General features: G+C 42.6%; 1 protein-coding gene across 1 annotated transcript; it reads left to right on the top strand.

Moving 5' to 3' along the window:
- Nucleotides 1–215: 215 nt before the first annotated feature.
- ncoa1 (nuclear receptor coactivator 1) lies at nt 216–25,950 on the top strand (the record flags this gene model as incomplete). Its single annotated transcript, XM_080023792.1, has 20 exons — nt 216–304; nt 2,420–2,586; nt 4,616–4,722; nt 6,001–6,178; nt 7,251–7,430; nt 9,437–9,535; nt 9,632–9,772; nt 11,356–11,503; nt 11,731–12,727; nt 16,233–16,457; nt 16,648–16,966; nt 17,088–17,225; nt 17,442–17,559; nt 18,134–18,302; nt 19,266–19,571; nt 20,155–20,256; nt 22,415–22,826; nt 22,975–23,140; nt 24,223–24,412; nt 25,777–25,950. 20 exons carry the CDS (start codon nt 216–218, stop codon nt 25,948–25,950), a joined length of 4,425 nt encoding a protein of 1,474 aa, XP_079879918.1.
- Between the last annotated feature and the right edge of the window lie 1,143 nt (nt 25,951–27,093).

The following is a 27,093-nucleotide window of genomic DNA, read 5'->3' as shown; positions in this document are numbered from 1 at the left end:
ATATGGACTCAGAACTGTAGCTTTAATAATTCTTACAGCAAACCGTGTATAGTCGGTCCTCTTCAAGTTGCTTACCAACAGAATATTCGAGTTGATGATTCCTTCTTGACACTGATTCACTTTTACTGTGCATGTCAATTTATTTTATTTTTATTTATTTTACTTACACTGACTTTCTCTTTGACTCTCGTCATTCAGGTGTGTTGACGCTGAAGATGAGTGCAGTAAGGGAAAGCCCACACGACCGTGGTTTGCCAGAATCACACAAGCGCAAAGGTTCCCTATGTGACACATCAGGGCAACGGTAAGAACTTGAGAGAGAGAGAGCTTTTTATTGACAAGATTAATAGAGATGATTATGAAGAAGCAGTTTACTCAACAATAATGCTTTGTCTTTAAGTGATCAAATTTATGTAATGCAGGATGTCTGCGGTTCAATAAAATATGAGAGAGAAGGTATTCAATCCATCAAATGAGGATGAGTGAAATGGAAAAGCAGTGTGCAAGCGTTCATTTAAAAAAGATTTTTACAATTTCTCAATTTCCCTTTGTAGCTCTGAACCTCCACTTCCATAAATGCATGGTTTTTCATCAATCCAAAGACAAGTGATGATAGGTTTGGCTGCAGCAATAATATAATATGATCTTTAAATAGAATAGATAAATATAATATTACGTACAGGTTAACCAAACTTTAAATAATAATTATAATACATTAAACACCATTTCTGTTGCAGAAGTAAGTAATAATAGCAGTAAAATTTTCATACCGATCAATAATTTATTTCAGTAGTAATAAGACATAACAAGGAGGTAAAAATGATTGTTAACTCACACTCGCCTATATAGTGTATACAGTCTTATTTAGGCTGTGACCCTTGTGCTGGAGGGGGTAGGCAGCTGGAGGGTGTCTGAGTACGGGGTAAGTTAAGGAACCACTGATATGACTTTGAGATTGGATTGAGATTGATATGGAATTGATTTCTCATGCTTTGTTGGTGCTTAATACATACATATACAGCCTTAAGGAGGGAGAGCTGGTAGTCTAGTAATCTAAAGGTTGCTGGTTCAATCCCAGGCTCCTCCTGCTAGCATGCTGTAGTGTCCTTGAGCAAGACACTTAACCCCTAATTGCTCCTGATGGCTGCGTCCGTCGGTGTTTGAACAATTGTAAGTCGCTTTGGATAAAAGCGTCTGCTAAATGAAATGTAAAAATAGTATGATCAGAGGCCGATTTCTGATTTCCATTGCCTGTCTCTTTAAAAATGAACTTAAATAACTGTTTGCATCTTAGTTTTGACGACAAGGATTAGTGTTTTCTGCATATAAAAATACAATTCTTGATCTTTCATAGACATTTCATTTTCTTCACCATTCAAATAAAAAATAACTAAATTCAAGAACTTTCACGTTGGCTTTGTATTTTCTTCACACAAGTGTCAAAAAGATAACGGAAATTATTGGTTTTGATTGTTTTGAACAGTTTTGCTTTATATAACTGGCAAATTGGCAAGTGGATAAATCAAGAGAAAATGTTCTACTATATTAGACCAAATATATAAGACGGCCCCCTTTTTCAAGACTTATTTTTGGAAAAAGGCTTTTTGAAGACCAAATCTTGCTTTTATAAAGAAAATCATTTTATTTTCAAATAATGATAACGCAGCATGCAGTCGTACCGAGTGCGAAAATTGATGAATGTAATACGGAACCAAATTTCACAAGCGCGAGTCCCATCCGGAAACCGTTAGCATCATGCTAACTCTCAAGCTGATTCAGTCACACTATGGCGAGTGCAAATAAGTCTGGCACACAGAAGCTGCTTCTTTTAAATCATCCATGTGGGAAAACTTTGGGTTCCCAGTGAACTATGACAGCAAAGGAAAGCAAGTGGTGCATGGGACAAGGACAGTGTGTCAGTGTTGTTCGACAGTTGTAGGGAACTGTACTGTGTGGAAACAAATTGAAATACTCCTCCTAATGCACACGTTTTATTTTGTATTATTCTCCTATATATTTACATTTAAAAGTCTAGACCCCGAATATAAAACGACACCACTTTTTCAGGCGTATTTCCAGGAAAACAAGTCTTATATTTTGGTCAATGTGGTACTTTATACTGTACTGATTCTACAAGCAAGCCACAGCCTCTTCACATCCTATCGGCTGTGTCCATCCTCAGCTGGTGAATGATATTTTATCGAAAATGGTGTCAAATTTTCAAAATGCAAAACAATCGTTCAGTTGACTCCGTACATGGAGAAAATATTAAAGCACTTTAAATTTATTGCGCATTAAAAATTAGTTTTAAATCCTGGATTTAACATCGGTGTTGCGAACAGAAAAATGTCAGCCAAAGGTGAATTATTAAATTTTTGCACAAAGTGAATTTAATGTCTTCTTATCTCTGTGTATATAGTGATGAGAAGCGGAGGCGTGAGTTGGAGTGCCACTATATTGAGGAGCTGGCCGAGCTGCTGTCTACCAACATGGTTGACATTGCCAATCTAAATGTCAAGCCAGACAAGTGCCACATCCTCAAGAGCACAATAGATCAGATCCAGAAGATAAAACGGCGGGAGCAGGGTGAGGCAACACACATACACTGCGTCACTAGTTCTCAACTCCAACTCAAAATCAAGGAGTAGTCTTTTTTTTTTTTTTTTTTTTTTTTTTTTTTTTTTTTTACTTTGACTCAGACTTGTGACTTTGAGTCTGACTTTCACTGGGACTCATGCATAAACCTCATCCTGACTCAGAAATTGTGGATTAGAAGGTTAGAAGATATTGTTATATACAATAACTTAATTCAGTTTCATGTAAAGGCAGGCACCTAGGTGTCCACATGTCTCTCACATTCAATTTGCATAGATGCGATTAAACCGCCACAAATTGTGTGCTTAGCATACACAGATTACACTGCAAATGACTGCAAAGGAAAGCGACTTGCTTATTGATATTTTTTGTCTTGGAGTATAAACAGCAGGGGTGCAATAGGGGCAGAATGCGGTAGAGCTGCCTTTCACCACTTATTTCAGTCAGTTGGTGATTTTGAGTGGTGTTTCCTTCCAAAGAAATAAAAAATACTTTTTTTTGCGCATGAATAAAGTTAGAGGTCAAAGCAAGTATTGTAACTACAGGTAGTCCTCACTTAACGACCTACCTGTTTAACGACTGTTTGGACTTACGACCAGCTCTCTGACCAGTCTGTATTGGGTTCTGCATACAATACCGCGGCGTCTCAGCGTCAAGCATCGCATCGTGCATCACCGTTCTGTCTGTCTCATTCCCCCAATCTGTCAGTATTCACTACGCTAGCGTTTGCAATTGCCACTCCCACTTATTGTGAAAAAACAGATTTATCGCTTATCAACCAATTTACTTAACGACTTGGTCCGAGGAACGGAACTCGGTCATTAAGTGAGAAGTGCCTGTATTGCAGCTAGCCGAATTTTGGTCGATAGAGATAATGAGTAAAAATACCAGATTAAGCCCATTTTAGATATCTGATATTGCCTGCAAACTTGAACGTGACGTCACAGAGGAGAGAGAGGACAGAGCTAGCGCTACAGTGAATGCCAAGTAGAAGAAAAACAGAGAAGATGGAGCCGTCTTTCACAGAAAACCCACTGGCTCCCACTGACTAATATTTGTATTGTCTATCTATATGAGAGAAATATGTGCTATTTGTGCTTGTACGTGTAGCATGGGCCGTAGGTTAGTTAGGTACTGATACTGTCAGCAATGATACCATCACTGAAAAACCAGTCCACATTTGTTTATTTAGTTTTTATTTTATATTGTTAAAGCTAGAGTTAGTGCAACCTGCACAAACACAGTACTTCACCATCCTGAATAGCTGTGAAACTGACTGACTGACCTGCCGAGTGACTACCACCCTGTTACTGCCAGTCAGTGAGACCCTGCATGACGGGTCTGGCCGAGATGTAAAAAATGGCCTTTTTAACCTGCAAATATCTACAATTTTCCTGTATTTTTTCCTTTGCTGTCTGTAAAAAAAGTTTGATTTTTACAATTCATTTACTTTACTGACCATCTTATCAATAGGCTCAATCATAACTATTCTAACTATAAAGGTAGGAATGTCTGTCTGTCTGTCTGTATGTATGGATGGATGGATGGATGTATGTCATTCGATTACCTCGACAACCTTTCATCCAATCTACTTCACATTTGGCAGGTGTATATCTCTGTGGACCCAAGGACGTGTAGCTTTGAATTTGGTTCAATTTGGACATGTGATATGTGTACTATTGTGTAATATGCGTGTAAACTTTCAATTAACAGTAAGCCGGGGGGGGGGCTTTAGGGCTCTGTGACTGAGTCCCAAACACTGTTTTCTTCCTCTGGTGTATGACTTTTACCGGCAGTTTTGTCTTCCATTGTGAAACACAGGACTGAGTCACTGACATTTTTTTAAACTGTGCCATTCAAATGTCTTAGGAAGCCTTACATTTTGAATGGGCATGTACTAGTATTGTAAATTCATAAAAAACACATTTAATCTGATAGTTGCACTTTCAATCATAACTCATTCAATCCCCAGAATTGCAAAATCGAGTGGAACTAATTTTTTTTTTTCTTCTCCTGACAGAGAGAGTGGCTCTGCAGTCAACAGATGATGAAGTGCAAAAGAGTGACATTTCATCCAGTAGCCAGGGCTTGCTGGACAAAGAGACTTTGGGGCCTTTGCTGCTAGAGGTTACCAACACATACATACACACACACAGACACACTCAAACAAAATGTTAAATTTTTCTTACTTTTGTCAATCAAAGAGCTGAAGAAAAAACAATGTGGAATTCATCAAAAAGGCCTTTTTCCTCAATTTTTTGCATGCCCCAGCTGCAACAGGTGATGAGTTCCAACCATTAGTAAACCAGTTGCCTGTTCATGTTGAATTGCATAGGTACTGTAGGTGTGCCCTGTCAACACCATCAGAGCAAAAGAGATAAAACCTGTAGGGTTGTGTGCAAAGGTATGACCTAAAGACCCCTAAACATAATAAAAATATTAACTTTGATTGCCTTTCAAGGAACCCAAGTGCACTTTACCCAACAAAATAAAAAAAAGCCAGCATGTTGGGTTAGCTGAGTCCAAAAGTCCTGGTTGAAGAGTTGGGTCTTGAGCCTCTTTTTGAGAAAGTCCATGGACCCTACGCTGGGGATTTCGTGGGGGAGATAATTCCACAGCTTCGGGGCAGCGGATCTGAAGGCCCTGTCCCCTATAGTCTGCAGCCTGGTGTGAACAGTCCATGTTGGGGGAACGGAGATTCAGGGGCGAGTGTAAGGGTGGAGGAGGTCTACTAGGTACTCAGGGTCAAGGGCATGGAGGGACTTATAGGTGCCTAATGATGTGTAAATTGTAGGTATTTTTGGTCATCACATGATCTTTGTAGGCCCCAATGTGAACTGTGAGACCAGATTTTCTGTAGAGCGTTTCTAGCTTAGATCTGTTATCTTCAAAGGACAAAGTTCTGGGATGATCTAGGGGGTGGGATGGGAGAAATAGATAGTCCAGGGTTTGGGGGAGGGGGGCAGAGACTAATTTGCTTATGTCTACCAGCAAATTCTACTGAAGCATTGTGTTGCAGTAAGGTTTGTTGTCAAATTGTCCACTTTTTCCATAACGAATAAAAAGTTAAATTACAGTCACATGCGTCCTTCATGCATCTGTTTCCAAACATGCTTGCCTATTGGAATCTATTCTTTGAATCAAAAGCAAATTTAGATAAGAAAATAAGAATGCCACTATCTTCATGGAATTTGTCATAAGTACACTTCACAATCGAATCTGATCATACACAGATTTTGTGAATGAGTTCCTTTGTACCAAAATGCATATACAACATGGATTTAGTGCTATAGAACTATACACTAGAAACAGTAAGGAGGTCTGTGTTTCTTGGCAATGTAATGTTTTCTGTTGACAGGTAGCCAGCAGAGCTCATCTTAACTCTTTGCTCGTTTGCATGTTTAGGCTCTGGAGGGATTCTTCTTTGTGGTGAACCGAGAGGGACGCATTGTTTTTGTCTCCGACAATGTGACTGGTTACCTTGGATACACCCAGGAGGAGCTGATGACCTCCAGCGTCTACAGCATTCTACATGTGGGAGACCACAATGAGTTTGTTCGGAACCTGCTGCCCAGGAGCCTTGGTTAGTGACATTTTGCATCTGCATAACATGTAAGATGTGACTTTATTGCCAAGATCCCTACTGTTCTGCAGCTCTTCTGCAGTGATGTGTTGGCTCTTCTGAGCATTTCTCACCAGGTTTATGGAATCACGACTTAAATTCTTACATTTTCTGATCATGTTTCTGACTGTGCATTCTGATGTCCTTGGACAATTCTGTAGGAGCCCATGGTTAACTCCAGACAGAACTGCCACCGCAGTCTGATGGTTTTGAAGCCATAGTGACCAAATGGTAAAAGCCTGGAATTACATTAACCTGACCAGAAGCTGAAGTCCCAATGAGTAAATCTCTACATTAATAATAATCTTTTTAAAAGGTACCAACAAATTATACGGAAAGTTTCCCAAACTTTTGCACATGACGTTTGAATTTAGAAACAAAACTGTTAAATTATCAGCGTGGCAAATCAAAAGAGAAGGAAGCGGTTTATTCTGTCTATGGTGAGGCAGATCCCTCTTTAACTCACAGTTAATTAATCAAGAGTCTAAAACATGATGGACTGATCATGACCATCGACACTAGAAAGTCCAAAATGTAATTCAAATGGAAAATTGATGGAGTGGACTACCATAGGTTGTATGTTGCACAGATGTTACGATCATTTTAACTTGACTAAAATCACATCTAAGTAAGTGTTAAGAAATCCGATGTTTATTTATGTTCTTATTAACTTCCTCAGTTATATTGTGGTTTTTGCTTCACGCTAAAGTTCAGCTTGTAAGCCTGGTTGACCAGTGAAGGTGCAATATATTTTAATGTCTAGAGTGTGATTTTCCTATGTGGGTTTACACTCTTTGCTTGAATTATTTCAAGTTCAAGTTTATCCATCAAATGCACAGAAACACTTGGAGTGTGACTGTACAATGAAATGCTTAAATTACGTCCTTCATTTCAGCAATTCACACAACTGAAAAGCAATTTAAGCAGTTATATAAAATTTGTGGGAAATTGCCAAGTTGCTAAGTGCAATAATGCACTGATTGCATTTTCTTTGTGAGAAGAATTAACATAGTAGTTGTTCCTGTGTGTCCAGTGAACGATTTGCCGTGGCCACAGGAGCCTGGACGAAAGAGCAGCCACACATTCAACTGTCGTATGCTGAAGAGGCCTCCTGACGAGGTGGACTCTGAAAACCTAGAGGCCCGGCAGCAGTATGAGATCATGCAGTGCTTCACCCTGTCCCAGCCACGGGCTGTGCAGGAGGAAGGAGATGGTACACACACGCCGATGCCTGCACATACCAGTTATTATTTCCTATGCATGGGGTTGCTGAATAACTGCTTATCTTAAAGCTCCCCCTATTGGCTGCCATTCTTAAAAAAATATATTCTTCCTCCCTCCCTACACTTCATAGGTTGCCTTCTGATCTCTATGGCAACACACACACCCACACCCCAAGACCTCAGACCTGGTATATCTATATCAGAGATGTGGACTCGAGTCGTTGTGACTTGGACTCAGGTCCACTCGAGTCACTGTTTTGATGACTGGCAACTTGACTTGAAGAAAATAAATGACCTGAGACTCGACTTGGAATTTAAAGACTCGCAACTTGACTTAAGACATGATGACTCAAATTACTTGTTTGTATTCACTTTCATTCACTGAAACCTTGAACTAAAACGCGATAGGCAAACAAAAATGTACTTGCGTTCGGCTCGGTAATCTCCCACGGCTCGGTAGCAGACGGCCAAATGTTGTAGTAATCCATGAATGGTGCCATTGTGCAATTTGTGATTTCCTTATCAAACACGAGTTGGTGTTCAGAAAGTTGTCAGCAAGGGACAGTTTTTTTTCCTCTTCCCTGTTAAGCTCTGTGCACTGTGATTGGTCCGTGAGTAATTTCCCGGGGCTCCTCCATGTTTGTTTACATTCGCGCCAATAATGTAAAGCACGGTGACTCCAAATTACGTCACATATTGCCATATAGCAGTTCTGCCGCTGATTTGCGACATAGCAATAGAAACTATCAAAATATATATATATATATATATATATATATATATATATATATATATATATATATATATATATAGACAATATATTTTCTATCGTCTTATGACGTACATATATTGTCATATCGCACAGCCCTAATATTAAATCTAAAATGTTCAACGTTGTCAATGTTCACATTACAAGTGTCAGTGTAACACATTTAAGAAAATAAACAAGCTTTTATGAAGTTACTTGTTTTGTTTGATTACATTTATTATAATAGGAATGCATTGTCATATTTTTAGAACAGGTTACATAGATTGGCCAATAATATAATTATTAGACAGGTACTAATACCTTGTCTTTTCTCTTTATGAAGAGTCTCTCAGTCTCTCCTTCTAGACTCCCCCAACTCCGTGTCTGCTCTCATTGGCTGTAGCCCGTTGCGTCAAGCCCGACTCGATCCCAAAAGGACCCGATATTAAACCTGCTTGATATCTCACCGGGGTCTGCAAGCCCTCGGCGAGCAGTCGGATCGCCTTGTGAGCAGTTCACGCGGCACGTTCTTCATTCACGGAGTGCGCTATGATTTTCCTCCGATCTGGGGCTTTGCTCGGTGATCTCCAAAAACCTGTCGGCGGGCATAAAATCAGCCCAGAATCACGTAGTCTGGACTCGCCATAAGGACTCTACTTGACTTGACATAACCTGTGACTTGACTTACCCAAGAAAAAAAAATTGTTTGAGACTTGGACCAAATTACTTGAGACTTACTCGTGACTTGGATCAGAGGGACTTGGCCACATGTCTGATCCAGACATATCAAGATTGAGTCTAGATCCAGCTGAGATTGATTGCTGTTCACACCTGGCTTTCCAGTACAACTTCTCGTGCATCTTGGTTGACCACTTCCTCACTCAATATGCAAATTACCACACATTGGTGGCCAGGGCCCATGCTTCGAAGCAAGCAATTTGTAAACAAAACAATTTCAAATTATTTTTTATTTTCTTCACAAATGTCTTGCTTTTTTTTAATACAAATCTTCACTTCAACATCCTTTATTAGTTTTTTTGTTTTATTTAAATCTTGGCTTTTTTTTTTCCTCCACATGAATAAAAGGAACTACAAAACCTTGACACAAACAAAAACATGTGTGGCTACTTGTGAATTCAGATCAATATTATCTCAAGGGTGTGGAGACTACAGATTTCAGGTTTTTCCACTATGATTTATGCTTCTTGCCACCTTCACATCACTGACATTTGCTCATTGTTTCTGAAGACTTGCAGAGTTGCCTGATATGTATCGCCTGTCGGATGCCCCGCCCGCAAACACTGTCTGTCAGTACAGAGTCCTTCATCACTAAGCAGGATCCTACAGGTTAGAAACACACACACGCATATGAGAGACAGAGTTTTATATTGCATGTCTGCATTTGTCCATAACTGTTACCTTTTGTTTGGCTCCGTCCTCCAGGGAAGATTATTTCCATCGAGACCAGTGCTCTGAGAGCATCTGGTCATTCTGGCTGGGAGGACCTGGTCAGGAAATGCATTTGTGCTTTCTTCCAACCGCAGGGCAAAGAACCTTCCTATGCCAAGAGGCTGCTGCATGAGGGTAAGGCAGAAACCTGAGGGGAGGCATAGAATGATTGCGCTCTTTAACTGTGCTGTCAGTACACTCGGCATTAAACAGAAGCCCCTTTCTCGCTTGCACTTAAAGCCGTAAATCTACTGGCAATGTTCCATATTGGCGTCATGTGGAAACAGGAGGTGGTGTCGATGTTCCATAAAAGTTGTTCGGTACATTTCCCCACTCTCTACCTAGTTTAATTTCTGGAAAAATGCTGGTACATCTGTGAATGGAAGTATGTTGGAATGGAAGCAGTAACATTGCTAGAAATTAGAGGTGGGGCCGAATCCAAAAAAAGCACAAATAGTGGGTTTTTACGAATATTTTTGTACAAATATTTTAAAAATGATTTGTTTCTGGGAGGAAAAACAAATGAAATAGTGAGTCCAATCCGAATTGTAGCGTTCATCTACAAAGAAGAGAAACTGAAACACGTCCAGTCTCTACGGAGACAGGTCTTTATATTCTTAAATTGTATTATTTTTCTTCTAAAAAATGTCACTCAGACCCTTGACGTGTTTTTAGAGTTAGGGGTGCTCTGCGTTGTGGTGCCAGGTTGGACAGGTTGAAAATGATCACACTGATTTAATAACTTTGGGTTAGGTTTATTGCGCCCAGGGACGGGGGCTCTGTCAACGGAGGGAACCGAGGCTGTCCGTGAGGGGCGGGGAGACGGGGAGCGAAGCCCTGGTTGGAAAACACAAAACGGATTCTGTGCCTAGTTTTGCCTGATATAAGACACCTTTCTCGTGAGCATTACATAATGTATCGGTAACAGTCATCTATGTGGGAACTGACTCCATAAGGAATATTTCCGTAAAGGGGCCAATGTGGGAATGACTACCTACTTATGTGGGAAAGGGGCTAGAGGGTATTTCTATGCCATTGCTGGTCGCTGGTGTTTTGGTGGTGGATATGTACTCTGTGTTAAACTTTGTACTGGGTAAGTTGTATTTTGTTGCAAGGTTTCTCTCCCACACTGTGGTTAGTGAAGACAATGTGTCTTCTGTTTCTAGAATCTACTCAGAATAATCAGGCTGTGGTGGGGATGTCACAGAATAATTGTCCATCTATGTAGCGTTTATCTACAGCCAGCAAAACCTGTTCACCTTTCTGCCTGTGTTTCTTCAGGACGGTATACAGGATTTTCCGCCTCTCGTTTATTTACCGGGGGGGAAATGGTTGTTGAGACCAAATTTTGTTCTTTTCAGTTCCCGTCCTTTGCTCTTGACCAGCTCCCTTGGATGGAAATGTTTGAATGATTCAAGATTCAAGATTCAAGATTTTTTATTTGTCACATACATATACATTGTGTAGCGATGTAGCGATTATGGACCGGGGACACTTGTCCACTTGGTCACTGACTGGGACATCTGCATTCACGGGAACTCGGGAAAAAAGTGTAATTCGTGTGGGTAGTCCCTCCTTTCCCCCCGCCGGCTACCAACACAAGTATATTTCAGACCTGTGGGAAACACCGGAGACAATTTTTGAACAGTTTTACTCTTTGTCCTGTGTGTGTGTGTGTGTGTGTGTGTGTGTGTTTGTGTCTGTATCCACATATCCAGTGATGACCCACGGCACGGCTATAAGTCCCCTGTATGAGTTCACACTTAGTGATGGAACCTTTCTCCGTGCTCAGACACGCTGTAAATTCTGCTGCACTGCCAACCAGGACGTCCAGCCTTTTATTGTGGGCATTCACACTATTGACAGGTAATTGGCGCATGTGCTTTTTTTGTACACTGCTGCTATATACCACACATATTGACATCTGAAGATGTATAGCAACTGAAGCTTTATATAATAACTGATCATTTAAATATTACAGAGAAATATATTAGATAATACAAAAAGTGCAGAGTATTAAAATGTACCACAAGACATAAACAACCTTCTGTTTTATACTTAACCTGTTTAGTTTTGTTTATTTTGTCTCTCAGGGAAAACAACACTGCTAACTCTCAGGAAAATACGAACCCCAGCCCAGGCCAAGCTCCATCCCGCTCTCCTGCCCATACTCCAAGCAGCCCCTTAGCACAATCCTCAGGCCCAACCACTTCAAGCCTCCAGCTCAACAGCAACAATGGCCCCTCCTATGGAAATGTCCCATCTATACCTACAGGCTACTTGATGCCCATTCAGACATGTCCCCAGCAGATCAGCTGCCCCTCCCCTTTGAACAGTCCACTTTCAGCCACTTCTACCTCCTTTCTGTCTCTCAGGCTGCCTCGGTCCACTCCTGGACGAGCGGGCAGCCCACGCATTCCAGGGAAGCCCTTTTCTCCCTGTCCCACAAGCCAGAACTCTCCATCTGAAGGACTTAATGCTGGAGTTGTCCTGAACAGCCAAACAGGTGTTGATGGAAGTGGTGGAACTTCTGGAACTTCTGGAATTGGTACGCTCTCAAGGTCCTCCAATCTCCCTCAGAGACGAGGGAGTATACCCAATACCACCTCTGTTGGACATCTACAGATAACCCCACCACAGGAGGTTGGCAGAGGTGATGACACCATCAAAGCCCCCCTTATGTCTCTTTCCTCACGGTTGGACAACCCCAGACTCAGCCAGGTCCTGGACGACACAGGAGGCAGTCAGGGCACCGCGGGGACCGAATCTAACAATTATGATAACAGGAACAACCGCCACAATACCTCATCACCACCATCACATCCTCACCCTGATCCTCCTCCTGTTCCCCAATGCCCCGCGTCCCATAGCACCCTAACAGAACGACACAAGATCCTGCACAGACTGCTCCAAGACAGCAGCCCTAACAGCGCCTCCACAACAGGTGGCGATGGAATCAATAACCAGGATGTTGAGATTAAAAAAGAGCCTCCCACCAGTCCAGTGATGGCCGCTATACTGCTGAAACCAAGCTCCAAAGAACCACAGGACCACCAGCTGCTCCGTTTCCTCTTAGATACAGATGAAAAGGTGACTATATTTTTGTAAGCCAATCTAGTGGTATTTTATTTTTATATATACAGTATATCTGATGTGTGTCCCCGTTACGCAGTGTTTTTTTTTTTGTTTCATTCAATAAGGAAATTCAGTAAAATAAAATACACCTAAAATAAAAACACAATGTTTTTATTTGCTTTATTTAGAGGAACGTGACACGCGATGACTTGTGATCGCCCACGATCACTCCAATGTCTCCGATCACTCCCTCTCCCATGTCTTCATTACGCATGGAGGGGGAGTCGTAGTTGCGTTTTTGATCAACAATATTGTATTATTTTTGAGGGCTTCATGACAGATTAATAGATCTGGGGCTATTTTGTTTTGAATTTTTTTGTAAAATAATTAGATAGGGCTCTTTTAGATCTGGGGCTATTCATAAAACATCCCGTGCATGATCATGTTTTGATTCAGAGTGTGCACAAGAGAGGAGGGGCTGTTCACAGACGGGTCTTTTGTCATTGTGTTTGTGTGAGAGAGAGAGAGAGAGAGAGCAAGAGTGGTGCAAGGAGGGGCTGAGTACGCTTCGCACAGCTCTACAATGAAGGAAGATTTTACCCATTTTAAATATTGTGATTGATATTGTGTTGATATTGTGGCCAGCTGCCACAAATAAGTCAATGTATGGGAAACACTGTATGTATAAGTATAGTACCTATATAGTACCAGCGAGTCCACTTGCTGGAAACAATAATTTTTTCCAAATGTAATTAATTAATCGATTTCTTTACCTTAAGAACAGCCTCACAAACACAAGGCACTCAGTTAACAGCTTTCAGAAGACATGTCTTGATGTAGGCCACTTACAGTATTATTATTAAGGTCTGCAGACTGGGCATGCTAGGTCATCAGTTTAAGTTGTCCATCACTTTGCTTCTTCACCAGACAATTGTTGCACTACTTTGACGAATGCTTCCGATCCTTATCTTGCTGAAAAATAAGGACAGACAAACTGTCCCTAAAAAAAATCCTGATGGAATGGCATGCCTTTGAATTATACTATGATGGCTATGCTGGTTGAGATAACCATGGACTTGGTAAATACCACCAACTCACCAGCAAAGAAACCCCAGATCATGACACTGCTTGCACTCACATGCAGAAATACTCAAGTGTATTGGTTGGAAACAGTTTCCGTTGGAAAATATTGGTGTTTGTCCACGTGTCCTGAAAGATTTCAATTTCCCGGACAAATTGGAGAGATTCCGGTCAAAGCTGTGTTTATTGAGCTTAAAAACAATTGATAAACAGGCTTCATAGAGAATCATCAAGGCACCTAGAGGCATAATATTTTTTGTTGAATATTCAAAATAAAATAAGTCCTGTGAGTTAATGTCATTTTTAGAATAAATAAATATTACGAATATAACTACTTAAAATCAAATAATTTCCGTTCACGAACATTAACAAGTGCAGCCGCTTGAATTACCATTTCACTGAAATGTTTTTTTTTTAATCAAATCAAAAACAAAATTAATATGACAAGTAGGTCTAAATAAATAATAAAGTTTGTGGAGTTGTCCGTCTTCGTCGGGATGTCGATATATTATACACAATGAATATTTACCGTCTGCTTTGGGTCGGAACTTATATATCCAAAAAAACACCAAACTATGGATGTATGTGTCCCTGTTGTCAACGATACATCATCTTTCTGCTTCTCTTCTGGACGTTGTGCTTTGTCTCCGCTCCGTGTGTACTGTGTGTGTCTACTCTGTTTACAAGTGCAATTTGTCTGCAAGGGAAGGGGCTTAGTTCTATATCAACAAACGTGATTGGTCAGAGGTGACGCTTTCAGGTCAGCTTTAGATCGTCCAAACTGATGGCTTCATGTTGCAAATTGCCGAGCGCGGAAATGAACAAATCTGCTGACTTTTTTTTATCAAAATGATCCACCCAGCACTAATTCAAATTGTGCTTGGAGGGAATTATTTTCACCAGACATTATGACCGGAGAGATTTAAATATGTCGGACTAATGGTTAAATAAGACGGAGTAGTTTGTTGCAGGAGGTCAGTCTGGGGTCTGCTGCTGAAGGTGCTTCTTTGCTCTTCTACAGTGTCAGGTAGCAGATGTGAGGTATTGTCCATGATTGCTGGCAGTTTGGGCCTAGTCCTCTTATTAGCCACGTCCTCCACAGTGTCCAGGGTGTTGCTCATGACGGAACCAGCTTTCTTTATAAGCTTGTTCATCCTCACCTGCCTTGATGCTGGTGCCCCAGCACACCACTGTGTAGAACACCGCACTCGCCACGACTGACTGGTAAAAGATGTTCAGCAGAGTCCTGTACACTCCGGAGGACCTGGACCTATACCTTACCAGTTTTCTGTCCAAATATATGCCCAGGTACATGTTGTTTTGGACCACCTCCAGCTCCTCTCCCTGCTTGGAGACAGCGGGGCCTTAGGCCTCCTAAAGTCCACCACCATCTCCTTTGTCTTGATAATGTTGAGAAGCAGGTTGTGCTTGCACTACTCAACAAAACCTGCTTGTAGCCGGTAATAATCCTTATGCTGCTCCACACCTCTCTTGTATTGTTCTGTTGTAGGCAGTGCTGCATCTTCTTCTTGTAGGTGTCCCTGCTCTCACTGAGTTTCTCCTTCAGCTTCTTCCTTGTCACCAGAACTGAAGGCTGGCCTGAGGAGGGCCTTCAAAGGTCACTGGTTATCCAGGGGGTTGTTGTTGGAAAAACACATTACAACTTCTTGGTGGGTATTTTTGGGTGTTGTCCTCCCCTAGTGGCTCACAAATAACATCCCAGTCAGTTGTCTCAAAACAGGGCCTCATCGGCCTCCTGTGACCATCTCCTCGCAGTCCTAGTGGTCACAGAAAGCTGGACAGGAGACGCGCTTGAGGTGGACCAGGTTGTAGTCTGAGCTCCCTTGGGGAGGGAGTGCTGTGTAGGCGTAAGCATCCTTCACATTAATACATCATCAATCCAGAGTCTTCACAAACCGTTACAACTTAGGCAGAGTTTTTGAGAGGGAGACATGATTAATACAACTCGGAGATGGCAACGCAAAGATTGCACTGTGGTACTGCGTTTGTAATCTCGCAATGAGGAGTCCATGCGCAAGCTACAATGTTCACATGTGAGAACTCACACTGTTGTGTAATATACAGATAATATCGGCACAGTCCTACAAATACTTTGCGCTAGTAGTACTCTGCATTAGTAGTTGCTCTGTGAGAAATACAAGGGAAAAACATGTGGCCAACAGTAAGAACCAGGTTGGAACCACTGTTCATTACACTGCACTAACTAAAATGCCACTAAACTCTAGTTTGCACTTTTTGATTGTCTCACTTGAGAAAGATGGCCTTGAATATGCAAAGCAAGGAAATAGTATTTACTACAACCACCAGTATTGTTTTGAACATATAACAGGTAAACTGGGAAACATGTTTCTCTGGCCATCTGCATGCATTGTGCAATTCCTTTTGATAACTTGAATTGGTTGTCATTGTGACTTTACAGGACTTGGAGGATCTGCCACCTCCATCCGCCCTCAGCCTGCAGACGGTTAGGGTGAAGGTTGAGAAGAAAGCCAGTGTAGAGGTGACAGCCTGCTCTGGAGCTGCATCAGAAGCAGGAGGCGTGTCTAAGGTTTTAAGCATCCCTGGGTCCACAGCTTGCACCAGCCCTAATCCTAATCTCCTCGAACCCAAGCGCATAGAGGACCACAACAGCCAAGATTCCACGGTACAGTTACTGTCATTGGGATTTACAGTATATTAGCATCTGCCCAAAATGTAAACCAAACCACCCTGAAACCGTTTACCTCCTCTGTCAAGAGTAATTGAGCATTTTATTTGTTGTGTATGTATTATTCAACGGATAGTTTCTGATTTTCCTCTCCCTCTCACTTTTTTTTCACCTTTAACCCTTGCAGATTTCTGGTGGGCCCGAAGACCGGAAGACACCAAACCATTTGCTGCCCAGCATCAGGGCAGCATCTGGGGCCAATCAAGGCAGCGAGGACTCTTCAACCCTTGGGGGAGGTCCGCGCTCTCCGTCCTCCCAAGCCCAGCTCCATTCCCCTGTGCAACAGCCACAATCCCCTTTGTCCCAGCCCCCTGCCAACATGCATTCTCCCTCTCCCGAGCTCCACTGTTTCCAGGACAAACTGAGATCGCCCACTCAGCCCAGTGATATCAACATTCCTCACAGCATGACTGTAAAAAGAGAGCTTTCCAATACTCCTATCAGAGGTATAGTTGACTATATACCAACACAAGTCTTCTCCTGTTTGCACATGCAATAGTCAGATGTCAAACGGTACTGCTTTTGTGGTTTTTTTTTTACATCTGACTGTTAATAAATCTCTCCCAGGGCTAAGTGCTGGTGGCCCTTCAACTGGCTGCAGCCTTCAGAGCCAGTCACCCTTTGATTTCTGCAGCCCTTCCACTCCAAGCCAGCAAGGAGACATCTTCCAAACCCCTAAAGAAAGTTCATTTGCCTCGGGCACTGGTATTATGGAAGAAGCTATTTCAGTTTTCAATATTCATTTGTATTTAAAAAAATACTTGATTCCATGTCATACACACATTTGCAATACATTCAAAGTTTGATATATCTAAATGGTGACTTTGGTCACTTTTGGTGACTTTGGTCTCCATTTAGGTAGCTTTCTGCCTTCTAGTATTTTAAACACGACTACTTGACGCTGCTGTGTTTCTTTTCTAGGCAGAGTTAAGGCGGGAGCAGCAGATTCCCAGTTTCAGCCTCTCACCCCATCTGACACGCTGCCTTTTGCTGGAGGCCTGGATACACCTTCACAAATGCTGCTGGCATCACCACAAGAGTAAATATTACTGTATTGGAGAACCAGCTTGTCCAGGGCTTCTCAAAAGGGGGTCCGCTTACGGATCTTTAACAAAGTCAGACTAACCCTAGAACTACAGTATCAGTCAAAGGTTTGATTACACTTTCTGGCAACCAATTTTTTTGTGAGAATTCTATTATAGCACAATACATGGCCTAAAAGCAACACATCATCGTTGATCAGACAAACAATGAAGTTAGCTAAAGTAAAGCAAGAGATTTGAGATTACGGTTCGATTTTCCACTGTTAGCGATGATGTGAACAACATACATTTAATGTTCACATCATCATGATGTGAACATGTGCAGATATTATTTTTTATCCTACACTAAAGCTTAAAGTATTGACATTGGTTGATGCTCTCACAGAAGATTAATATTTGTACAAAAATGTTTGCCAAACATGCCCATTTGCTCCTGTGCCACTTTTAAGGTAAATGCAGGCAGGGAAAGGTTCGAAATGAATAGCTGTATTGTGCTCAGTCCAGCAGATGATTTGACAGTCGATACTAAAGGCTATTTGATATTTAGTGTACTTGTTTCTTCTTGAGCAGGCAGTGTGTGCCCTGCCCACCCAATGAGGTGTTGGGCCCACCTTCCACTACTGACAATCGAAATGATGAGAAGGCTCTGCTGGAGCAGCTCGTCTCCTTTCTCAGTGGGACGGATGAGAGTGAACTGGCTGAACTGGACAAGGCCCTTGGCATTGACAAACTGATACAGGTACTGAAAATATATACTTATGAAGTAACCACCTCATGTAGGACCAAATGAGTGATCTGTTATCCTACAATGGTAGAGATGATCTGAAGCTTTGAGTTTGAAGTTACGCTCACCGCCATCTTGGTCTGAAACAGAGCCATAACTATGTAAATTTATGAGGCGTGGTGGAGTCTTGGTGTGCTGAGGTGGGGAGTGAAACCACCATACAGTCAGAGGAAGAAAGTGACACTCCTCTCTTTAAACCTACAAGAGATTATTTGTTGCATACATTTATATACAGTCATACATACAGTATATGCAGTGAAATGTCATGACACCCGGTGATTACGCACAATAAACTCTAAAAATACTAAAATGTGCATAATCGGCGCGAGGCGCTCTCGCAGGCGGCTGCAGGGGGCGGCGCCACAATCTCCATTCCGGGTTCTATAATTATATAATAGTATGAATTGTCTGTGTATTTAATATACCTTTAAATCCTCCTAAATGAAACTTACCTTAACTTACCTCCAGCACTTAGCTCACAGAGTAGAAGTCCTGGCATGTCATGTTTTCTCTATTATGTAAACACTTCTCCCTGCACCTTAATATCCCATTTATGGAACAATCATTAAAAAAAAATGGATGTATTGACTTTTTATCTCTAATAGAAAGCTGTTTTTTATTTATTTTATTTTTTTATTGACTTTTAAAACCTTAACAATCTGGAAAAATGGAGAATGAAAATTTTAATAAAATAAAAATAAAACTGTCAAATATATACTAGAAACAGATAGAAAACAGAAAATAGTCAGATGTATAAAAATGTACACAATATACAAAATGCGATACTATGCACAGGATAAGTTATTGTTAATTGCACATTATTATTATTATTTCACAAGTTGTGTTTATGTCAGAGTATGTTTATTAATAGGATATAATAAAAACTCAAATTGTATGGCCCATTTTGCCCCTGCCCAGGGTGGATATTTTGACCCGCTCCCCCAGCGATTTCCCACCCAGCCAACTGTTCCTGCTTCCATGTCCATTGAGCCCAAACTTTCTACTTACCCTGCTCAGTTAGCCCAAGCCCCACAAGCTCAGTGCCCTCCTGAAGTGCCCGTAGGTGGGGCGCAGGGTCTCGGCTTCGGTGCAGTCAGAGGAGCGTTCCCTGGTACTGCACTGCGACCCGCTGGGACAAGAGCACAGGGAGCAGGGCAGCAGATCCGCCTGCCTCCCAACCACCTGCGACTGCAGCTGCAGCAGAGATTACAGGGCCCGCAGCAGGTGAGGACACGAACGGTGGTGGGTGACTTTTTAATCTTAAATGTTTAGTTTAGTTTGGTAAAGCTTTAGATTTATCTTGTCACTGTTCTGAAGCTGTTTTCCAAGGATAAGTTGTGCTTTTTGCTCGAACCTAGTTGTATATGCTATGATGACATAAACATTTCCGTTTAAAATATGATGGAGAGGGCTCTTTTGGGAGTAAATTCCTAAAAGCAACACTGTCTGCAGCAACAGGCAATGTCTGCACAGCAGAATATAGTTCTGAAAACATGTTAGAATAAATTATGGCACTAATTGTTTGACTTAATCGTTTACAGTTCTGTTGTCAGAGTTTTACGAAAGATAGAAACAGGAGTTTTTTGTCTTCAGGATCCAACTCTCTTTTTTTTTTAACCAACTATTTCATTTTGAGTTATTATTTTGTTGGTTTAAGCATTTAAAACAGCATGAAATATGATATGTAAGACTTAAGTCAAATGTAATTTCGGACTTGACTTGAGACATCCTTTTGTTTACTTGGACCTCTCTCTCTCACTGTCTTGCTCTCTCGCTCTCTCTCCCTCCCTCTCTCCCTCGCTCCCAGCTGCAGAACAGGCCAGCAGCCACCAGCCAGTTTCCAGGTGAAGTTCAGCAAGCTGTCATGGGGATGTGTCAAGCACTACAGCAGACTCAAATGCCCTTTCAGGTGAGTCAGAACCAGTAAGAACCCTGAGCCACTGCTACCTTGGTGGGTTAATTATATATATGTAAATAAATACTGATCAGCCACAACTTTAAAACCACTGACATGTGAAGTGAATAACATTGCTCATCTCGTTCCATTGGCACGTGTCAAGGGATGGGATATTTTAGGCAGCAAGTGAACAGTCAGTTCTTGAAGTCGGTGTCTTGGAAGCTGGAAAAATGGGCAAGCGTAAGGATCTGAGAGTCTTTCACAAGGGCCAAATTGTGATGGCTAGACGACTGGGTCAGAGCTTCTCCAAACAGCAGGTGTTGTGGGGTGTTCCCGGTATGCAGTAGTTAATATCTACCAAAAGTGGTCCAAGGAAGGACAACCAGTGAATTGGCAACAGGGTCATGGGCGCCCATTGGCTCATTGATGCTCGTGGGGAGCAAAGTCTAGCCTGTCTGGTCCAATACCACAGAAGAGCTACTGTAGCAATCATTTCTGAAAAAGTTAATGCTGCTATGATAGGAGGGTGTCAGAACACACAGTGGGGCATTCTTCTGCCGAAAGCGCCTACAATGGGCACGCGAGAACCATAACTGGACCATGGAGCAATGGAAGAAGGTGGTGGTCTGGTCTGATGAATCACATTGGTTTCTTCTACATCATGTGGAAAGCTGGGGTTTGGGTCTGATCCAATCGAGCATCTGCAGTGTGTGTTGGAACAACAAGCCCGATCCATGGAGGCCCCACCTCACAACTTCCAGGACTTAAAGGATCTGCTGCTAACGTCTTGGTGCCAGATACCACAGGACACCTTCAGAGGTCTAGATTCAAGATTTTCAAGATTCAAGATTTTTTATTTGTCACATACATATACATACTTCCATACATATATGCAGTGAAATGTAATGCAACGCACCCGGTGATAGCACACAATATGTCCTAGGAAAAAATAAAAAATAGAATAAAATAAAAAGTAGAAAATTCCTTTCTAATAGACCGACTAACTGACTCCTAAAACGTAATACAGTAAGTGGAATACTTATAGAATAAGATAAAAATATAAAGAATAAAATACAATAAAAAATAAATTGAAATAAAATGGAATAGATAGAAGGAATATGCCTATGTATATACAGATATGTGCATTTAAAGTGGCATGTGAATTAAAGTGGCATGTGAATGTGAATAGTGTGAGGTAGTGTTTGGGATAATACAGCACAGTATACAACAGTACGGCGCAGCAATACGGCATCACGAACAACCCTGAACAGTGACACAGTATGCGGTACAGTATGCTACATACAGTACAGTAGGTAGTGGAGCCTATGTGCATGGCTCGGTTAGGACCCCTGGTGAGGTCAGCGTTGACAGTTCTGATGGCTTGAGGGAAGAAACTCCGTCTCAGTCTCTCTGTTCTCGCTGCGTGACTGCGGAGGCGCTTGCCTGACCGCAGCAGCTGAAACAGTCCGTTGTTGGGGTGATGAGGATCCTTCATGATCCTACGGGCTCTGCTACTACACCTCCTGGTGTATAAAGGTGTATAAGGTTATGGAGTCCATGCCTCCACGGGTCAGAGCTTTTTTGGCGGCATGAGGAGGAGCTACACAAAATTAGTGGTGGTTTTAATCTTGTGGCTGGTGTGTGTGTGTGTGTGTGTGTGTGTGTGTGTGTGTGTGTGTGTGTGTGTGTGTGTGTGTGTGTGTGTGTCTGTGTGTGCGCGTGTGCGTGTGCGTGCGCGCTATTTATATATATATATTCAATTTGCTGCTGGAACAATTTAAATTTCCCTGGTGTTGGACTAATAAAGGTGTATCTTATCTTATCATATACATACAGTCAGCACCCCTATTTTTTTTACTGTTTATAAAGTGTAAAATATAAATATAATTTATTCTTGTCTTCCTTACCATCATCTGTCCATTTTCCCACTCAACGTCTACTTTAATCTCATTTTATACATAATTATTCTTTGCCACTTGTTTCAACTGCTGTCCCCCCTCAATTGAATCCATCGGTCACTCCATTTTAAACTCTGTCTTATTCATTCATTCATTCATTCATTCATTTATATATCCATTCATATATCCATCCACCCTTTCCTCACTTCATCCCCTCTCTGACATTTCCGTCCACGCCTGATCATCGCTCCACCTTTCACACCTGTAAGCAGCCTCCTCTCAATGCTCAGATGCTGGCCCAGCGACAGAGGGAGCTCTACAGCCTGCAGCACCGCCAGCGCCAGCTTCTTCAGCAGAAGGTCATGCTGATGAGGCAGGGTATGGTGGGTGGGGCTTCTACAGTTATGGAGCCAATGGCATCCACCAGGCTTCCAAAGTTTCCTCCTGCTATTGCTCAAAAGCAGCAAAACTCGAACTTCCCGTCCAGCTACGGCTCAATAGCAGTGAGCCCTTCTACCTCGTCCAGCCTCTTCAGCTCCATGTTAGGAAGGGGTGGTGCCACAAAGCTGCCAGGACGAGTGCCCCTAGGGGGTCAGGCACCGGTGGGAAGCATGCAGAGCCAGTTTGGTGGCACGCTAAACTCTCATTTGCAACAAGGGGCATTTCAGCAGTTTGCAGGGTCTGGTGAGTCTCATATTAGTTCATACTGGTTACTGGATTTCTGCTAATTGTGTTTTATTGTGCTTAGTCTACATATGCACCATAGAAATATAGATGGAAAATTTCCCTCCAGTATTTTTTTGCTTCCGTCCTTCTGATGCTCATGTAAAAGGTACCCAGCAAGAACCAGCATTCCCTTCAGAGAGCCGTCCCACCAACCCAATACTGTCCCCTCAAAACTCCACCTCCCAGAGCGCTCTACTGCAGCAGGCCCAGCCAGCTAGCTACCAGCTACCTGACGTCAGTAGTTGGCCGCAGGCAGGGATGGGCGGCACCAGGTGAGGTGAACTGACAGAGCATCACATTAAGGGTATGTCTATTTACTTTCCTGGAACTTGACAGCCTACACATTTCAAAAAGTAATTGTAAATTTCACCCTAAGCATCAAAAAAATGAAATCTATGAGGATTGGTATTGTAACAACACTAGCAGGTTGGTCTTGGAGTTGCAGAGACTCCTGTGATGCTTTCTGTCACACAGTATTACTATTAGGCTTCATTCACACCGGCATTTAAGACCAAAGCCATGCATTTCAATTGTGCTGAAGTGCACTATAATGAACGTGGGCACACCAATTAGTAAGGCGGCTTCTGTTGTGTGACCTTTGAAAGGGAAAGTCAAAAATGGAGGAAGCTATCATTTTGTTTGTCACTTTTCATACAGTTGTGCTCTGCCTTAATATGAATTTCTGCACAAAAGAGATATGCCACGTGGTTGCAGTGAAGCAGGAATTGATGGAGTATGTTTTGTTTGACTGTTTGTGATTGATTGGCTTATTCATCTTAATTCATCAGTTCCAGCCAGAATAGCAGCTCTATATTCATTCAGACAAGCTGAAGTTCTTTCAGTGTCAAACTTGAGCTTTGTTGACTCTTTTTTTGAGATTTGGTCACATAAATAGTTAGGGGTCATTCAATTTTCCAACTCTTCCTTCGTCTGATACAGTTAGAGTAACGCACGTTGAGCGAGGAACGAGAATCAGAAGAGTCGGTCCAGCTCTAAATTGTGAATGGAACTTTTTTCTTTTGGTGGAATTTGGTTTAATGCCAAGTGTAAATCAGTCTTGGACTTGAATTTAGTCCTCGGTAATTATTTTTAGATTTACCAGCTGGCCCACTCTATTGCTGGAGTGACTCCCGGCTGCTGAGTCATCTCAAAGATTTATTAATTATGAACGAATCGTTTGTGAGTCTTCCATCACCAACTGTTAGAAGGCCAAAATAATAAGCAAAGTTCTACGTGTGCTTTCATGACGTTTTTAGTGGTTAATAGGATAGCAGTGTTTTGTGGGATTATTTCATGAATTAATTTAAAAGTAGGAGAAATAACATGCCTCCCATTTGTTGTCTTCCTGCTCCAGCCTCTTCAACCAATCAGGGCAGGGTGGAGGGCAGGCCTCTAGCCAACAAGGAATTTACAATAACATGAGCATCACCGTTTCCATGGCTAGGGAGTGTGGTGATGGCAGTTCTTTAGCACCCATGGGGTTACCCATCACCATGACCAACAGTAACCTGGGCAACGCCAGCCCAATGTGCAGTGAACAACAGGTCAGTGACTCCTTCCCTCCATTCACCATTTACTATAGGATGGTTTACTTTTCTATTCATACGTACATCCATTTTTGTTTTCTTACACCTTCTAACATTTTTTCGATATGTATAGCTATTTTAGGCAATGTTCTACTTTTCCACTGTGTTTTATATATTCAGACAAGCGGTAGCTGTCATAAACTGCAGTCTGCCCTATCTGTACTGTTAGCGTATTCTGATATTTTCCCATTGACCAAATATACGTATTATAAAACATAATATACACAAAAGTAAACATTTAAAGCCAAAAAAATAGGGTTTATTCCATTTGCTTGACGTCAAGCAACAACATCTTCAAATTTTGTTGTATTGTTATTCATTGATATGACCGCACCCAGCCCTCTGTCCAACACGTCGGTCTGCAGACAGAAAGGGAGAGAGAAGTTAGGGTTAAACAGCACTGGCTTCCAACAGAGAGCTGACTTTAGCCTCGCAAACATCTGCTGGCCCTTCTCTGACCACTGGACCGGATCTGGTGCACCCTTTCGAGTTAAGTCAGACAAGGTGCTGCTTCACCTTCTTCTTGGTCTTGGGTCTTGGTGTGTTTGGGAACCCAGCTGTTTTATCAAGCTGGCGTCCCTTGAAACCTGTGGGTACGGGGGGCCAGCGGTCGGTTGCGGCGTGCTCCCGGGAGCTCACGCTGGCGAGGACACGCTCCAACTGGCATTGGAGGAAGTCCCGCTCCTCTAGGTCCGTGAGGCGCTTGGGCAGCCAGCCGATAAGCTCCGGGGTCCCTGTTCAGGTGCCGCTTGTGGGAGTCTCAACCCACTGGTAGTGGTTAAGGGAGGGAGACGGAGTCTTTTTGGCCGTGAGTTGCTGATATGGCGAGAGTTTTTATTTCGGCTGTTGAACAAAAGGCTTGCTGGCCAAAAGGGTAAATGATAAACAATAATGGGTTAGGCGTGGAGGAATGACGTTTCCAATATGGCTCCTGGTCGGCTGATGAGCCCGTGCGGCGATCCCTCTCTGCAAGACAGACGAACATTAAGAAAGCTTCCTGCCCTGGAACTGACCAATCAGCGCCGTGCGGGCGCTGATTCAGCCGACTCGGGGCAGCTGGGCAGTCCCGGGGACGGAAGCCATTCTGCCGTCTGCAGCCACGGCTTAACCACGGCCCTTGGTACCCCACAAACATTTAATTATTTTTCTCCTTTTGTGCAGGTTTTCATCGCTGTGTAGGATGAGGACAGAATCTAGACGCCCAAATAGCTTAAATAGGGTTTTGAATAAATATTATTTCTACAAATGGAAGCCATTCCAGCAGCTCCGTGCCTTTGTTCTCCTCTGAAACCACGTCCCTTTCCCTTCCATGTACGCCTCAGCAGGTGCAGGTGTTTGCCGATGTCCAGTGCACGGTGAACTTGGTGGGGGGCGACCCATACCTGGGCCAGGGTTCCATCGGAGCAGGAGGAGCGCAGAAGGGCCTGAGTCCGCAAGAGGCCCCGAGTGGCCCCGCTCAGCAGAAAAGTCTTCTTCAACAGCTGCTAACAGAGTGACATCTCTATGTTCTCCTCATCTTCCATCTTCTTGCGTGTACTTGCTCAGTGCAACGTACCGACAGCTCTCCATATCTGTCCACTTAGACAGACGGATGGACGGGACGGATGTTTTGTAGCTTGCTGTTTGAATAGCCGACGGCAATGCTAGACATCCTCATTCCGAGGTAAGAGACTAAGGCAGTTGACAGCCACCACCAAGTCTATTCGATCCTGGTTGTCACGCACAGTGACACACTTCCTGCAGACTGACTTGTGAATAGACCAGTGACAACAACATTGTTCTCGGTTTGCCAACTTGTAATCACAGGGAGAACTTCCTCCTCTTGTCTTGTGTCTTAGTTGAATAATATCAGGGCCACCCGTCAGGCCATCGCCGCAGCTGTGCGCCCCTTAAAACCCGATGAGCGGAAAACAGCTAAGCCAATCATTGTTTCTGCTGGCATCATCCTAAAACCGCCCCACCCCTCCACTTACAGACACACTACCAGCACCGTTTCCCATTGATACTGGAATTCAGTTTCAGCTGGTTCTGTGGCTCTCTCTCTCTCTCTCTCTCTCTCTCTCTCTCTCTCTCTCTCTCTCTCTCCCCCCCATCTCTCTCTTTCCACATTTCTCTCCACATCTCTCTCTCTGACTGTAGTGCCTGATAAGAGCCTGAGTTTCCTCAGCTCTACTATATTTTACTTGTGAACTGGTGAATCGTATTGCTTTTCTTTTTCTATCCTGGCCATTGTCATCATCGGCACAAAGAAACAGCTTTTTTCAATGTGGAGATGGATGGATTGACCGGTGGGTGTTGGAGACGGACAGAGCGCTGCGTAATTCCCAACGCGGGAAGGACGGGAGGATAACACAACTCTTTTCATCATTTAACAGTACACCCTTCGTGTCTTTCTGTCGAACGTGAATCCATCTGGCAGCCGGTCAGAGCCGTCCGCCATTAAGCTAGTTCTAGTGTGTCACAGAAGGACGTCCATTTGGACTCGAAAGCTTTTTTCCAAAGAAGAGTGATTAAATAATGACCTTTTAGCGGTCGGTCTGTAGAAATGTTGTTTATTTTCTTCCTTTCTTAAGTTCCGATAAAATTATGGCAGTTTATGACTTTTCAGATCGTGTCGGCAGAAATGCTTTGGGAGAAGA

This window comes from Zeus faber, assembly GCF_960531495.2.
Source record: "Zeus faber genome assembly, chromosome: 2".
In the NCBI taxonomy this organism is placed as follows: Eukaryota; Metazoa; Chordata; class Actinopteri; order Zeiformes; family Zeidae; genus Zeus; species Zeus faber.
This window is presented reverse-complemented; position numbering and strand designations above follow the sequence as displayed.